Source organism: Austrofundulus limnaeus, unplaced genomic scaffold (assembly GCF_001266775.1).
Source record: "Austrofundulus limnaeus strain Quisiro unplaced genomic scaffold, Austrofundulus_limnaeus-1.0 Scaffold48, whole genome shotgun sequence".
Lineage (NCBI taxonomy): Eukaryota > Metazoa > Chordata > Actinopteri > Cyprinodontiformes > Rivulidae > Austrofundulus > Austrofundulus limnaeus.
In genome coordinates this window covers 1,215,852-1,219,261 of record NW_013952450.1, presented here as the reverse complement: position 1 = coordinate 1,219,261, position 3,410 = coordinate 1,215,852, and the positions used below count along the sequence as shown (strand labels likewise).

Here is a 3,410-nt window from a genome sequence, read left to right as displayed (position 1 = left end):
ACTCATCTGGAACTTTTCTTTGTTTCCCAAATRTCATCCGCGATGGAGCTACCCAGTTTCTGGGGGGCATGGATCTGTGTTGCGGGGCAGAAAGTTTGTCTGAATCTGTGGCTGTTTTAAGTTCATCTGCTTTGATTGTCCCAATATCTTTTAAGTCTCTAACCGGGCGGCTAASYGTTACCTGTGAGCTGCTTGCTGTAGCTGAGCTGGGCTCCCCACGGGGATGTTGTCGCGCCTGCGGTGAGGGCAGAGAAGCAAGCTTTGTCCGTGTCATCCACGGGAGGAAAAGGGCGGAGATTTCCAGGCTCAGGTGCCGTGTCTCTTACATCCAGAGGAGGAGCAGGTGGAGAAAGGATCGTATCTTCATTTCTGCTCCTTTTCGCAAACGTTTCAGTTAGGTTTAACTGTTTGAAAGCTCGCTTACTCATGTTTAGCTGTAGCTTCCGCACATTCGCATAGCTTATGGAAATGCACCAAACCCACCGCCAAAATAAACAAAAAAAACTGGCCAATTGCTTTTCGTTTAGGACGTATAGCCTACGTAGGCCCACCCCACAGACGCACACAGACGCATACTGATGCACAGAACTGATTGACTTAAAGTACCATTTCTTATTTTATTTTCTTCACAGTTTTGGTAATAATAAAGTTTTTTTTAAAAGCTCAAAGGAATATCTCAAGGTACGCACAGTGCGTACAGCCATACAGCTGCAGGCGCCACTGCTCATGTACAAACTGTATAAGAATTGTTTACAAGACCAAACTTCTTGGTAAAACTGAGTGAACTTAGGGGGTCAAAACTCATTTTCACAATGGGCCAAAATGAAAAACGTGATCAAGGGCAAAAAACATATCCTATGATTGCTTTTGTTGAAATATTCATACAGTAATATAAAGTTAACTACATATGTCTTATTCATCAGTTAGAAAACATTTAATTTACCGTGATTATTTTTAAATTTAAAATTAAAAAAACAACTTTTGTTTGTTTCTTCTTTTGTTTTCCTTTTTAAATCACATTGTTTGCTGATTACTGATGAAAATGTCTTATGGCTGCCTATCAAAACTGGTAAAAAAAAACTCAGAAAAACTTCACCTTAATATTAAGGAGGAAAACCAAAACGTACAATAACATGGATAAAATAAATTCAATCAAACACTGTAGCTTATTTGCTCAGACAGGTGTTTAAGGGTCTGTGTTGTGGAAACTATCAAGACTGATTAAGGAGGGGTGAAAGTCAGAAAAAAATCACTTATGAACACAGAAATCATTTCAGTGTGTGAGGACAGAGGGTGAGAGTGTTTGTTTCACCTCCACCTCAAAGTTTGATCAAACTTTTCCATCTGAACAGAATAAGATGTTCAAACTTGATTATCTCAGCTTCAAATTCAACAAATTCCTGCGTGAACCTGTCACTAGTTCTGTTTTGTTTTAAATAAATATACCATAGAGACTTCCTCTCAGCATGCAGCTGCACAATCTGCAGAGAGCAAGGAAAGCTGCTTCACAACACAGCTTGAGTGACATGCCTCATGGTCCCAGTCCCATATTTGAATATTAAGTGGTGAGCATTTTTGGTGCTAATTTCACCAGAGTCACGAGACAAGTTTATTTGAGGTTTGTGAGACAATTTTCAGCCTTGAGAAATTTTATGAACATTCTATCCAGCTTTAGCCAGACAAATATTAAAACCCTTTGCAACAAAGTCTAATTTTGTAGTTATTTATTTATTTTTTTACCATTTCCAGTTTGCGAGAGGGTGGCTTTTATCTCAGTCGCTGTGGCGTGGCTACCTGGCCCAGAGATCCTGGAATCTTCTGGGAGGCCCCACAAACCCCAGGATTACCCAACCAGTGCCCCTGGCCAAAAAACTGCCCGTACAGCTTTGGTAAGTGTTTACATAGTTTACAGGACTCATTCATCTTTTTTAGCTCATATTCTCAGATTTGTGTAAAAACCTAGGGAGCAGGCACAAAAACTCAGAGAGTCGACAATTCTACAGAAAAAAAAAACATTTATTAACAAAAGAAGGCTGATGTGGCAGCATAAAAATACTCATGAGGGACAACCAGAACTGACCATAGGAGGTACAATGGACTAATAGGGAACATGAGACAAGATAAAGATTATAAAAGGATGCTAACAAAGAGTAATGAGACACACCTAGGGAGAGACAAGGATCAGGGGCCTCACGTATAAACGGTGCGTACGCATAAAAAAGTTACGTGCGCCAGGTTCTACGCCCACATTGTGATGCATAAAAACGAACGTTGCTTATATTTACGCACACTTTTCACCTGCCGTGAGAATGTGCGGCAGCCACGCAAAGTTTTTCAGCCGACAGTTTTAACCCACAAAGTCACGAATCTGTCCTGAATCCACAGAAATATGACTTTGTTGTGTTTTCTGGATGTAAGGAGTGTCTGAACACGGTGTCAGATTTTTTTTTTTTTTAGTTTGAGTTTTTATTGTTTAAACTCCAACGATCATGAAACTGAACCCCGGGACTGAAAATCATTTAACCTCAGACAAGGAAATAGATCAGCCTAAAAATGATCAAAAGAACTTCAGTCCAGTCTGTAAACTGTTTTTATATATTTGTCACATAGTTGAAAACCTTTTGGGTCCCGGGCCAGAAAAACCCGACACATTACGTGCGGCATAAAATAAATAAATCAAATTTAAAAAAGGCTGAAGAGAGGGAGCAAAATCGGATGCAAATGGTGGCTCACTGTGTGGTAAGAATAATTATTTCTTCTGTGTGTAGGCTTCTGACTGATGCTGAGTGTTGAACTGTGGCTGTAGTGCAGCAGCTGCGCTTTGGGTAGATTCTCGTGCCAGGCGTGCACCCTCGCCAGCTGGGAAGGTGTTCATATAGTGTATGTCAACCCCTTTGGATGTTAACCTGTCTAATGAGCCTCAAAAATCTATATTTTTTGCTAAAAATCCGTAAGCTACCACTCGTACCCACACGTGGCGGTTGGGTGGGGGGGGGTCTGTCCGTGGAGATGACAGCACCTGCTGTAACGCAGGAGCAAAGGAGAGAGGAAAAAGTGGATAACGGGATGTTTTTTTTTTGTTTGTTTTTTGTTTTGTTTTGTTTTGTTTTGTTTTTTAACTTCCGTTCAACGCCATGTTCAACTAAATAGACAACAGCTAAGCAGGCTTCAACATCACATTTGGGAGATGTCTGTAAATTTCAGGAAAATCTCAGGCTTTGGTTATCCCGTGCGAATGCGCCACATAAAACAATGACACACCACTACTTTTTTAGACAGTTTTCTCACTCATTCTCCATTTAATTTATATTTTCCCTGCATCTAAATATCATTTCTGATCCCACAGAGAGGAATCAGAGGAGAATCTCACAGACTGGACACATTTACATCTATTTTGCATATTTAAATGG

At 40.3% G+C, this 3,410-nt stretch overlaps 1 protein-coding gene across 3 annotated transcripts in view; it reads left to right on the top strand.

Annotated features, from left to right (window-relative positions):
• The window catches only part of si:ch211-183d21.1 (uncharacterized), a 26,192-nt gene that overhangs the window by 6,478 nt on the left and 16,304 nt on the right, over nucleotides 1-3,410 (top strand). For all 3 annotated transcript variants that reach the window (XM_014008183.1, XM_014008184.1, XM_014008182.1), the window contains exon 4: nucleotides 1,750-1,889. In XM_014008183.1, the coding sequence (XP_013863637.1) occupies nucleotides 1,750-1,889 (140 nt within the window). The remainder of the gene's footprint in view (nucleotides 1-1,749; nucleotides 1,890-3,410) is intronic.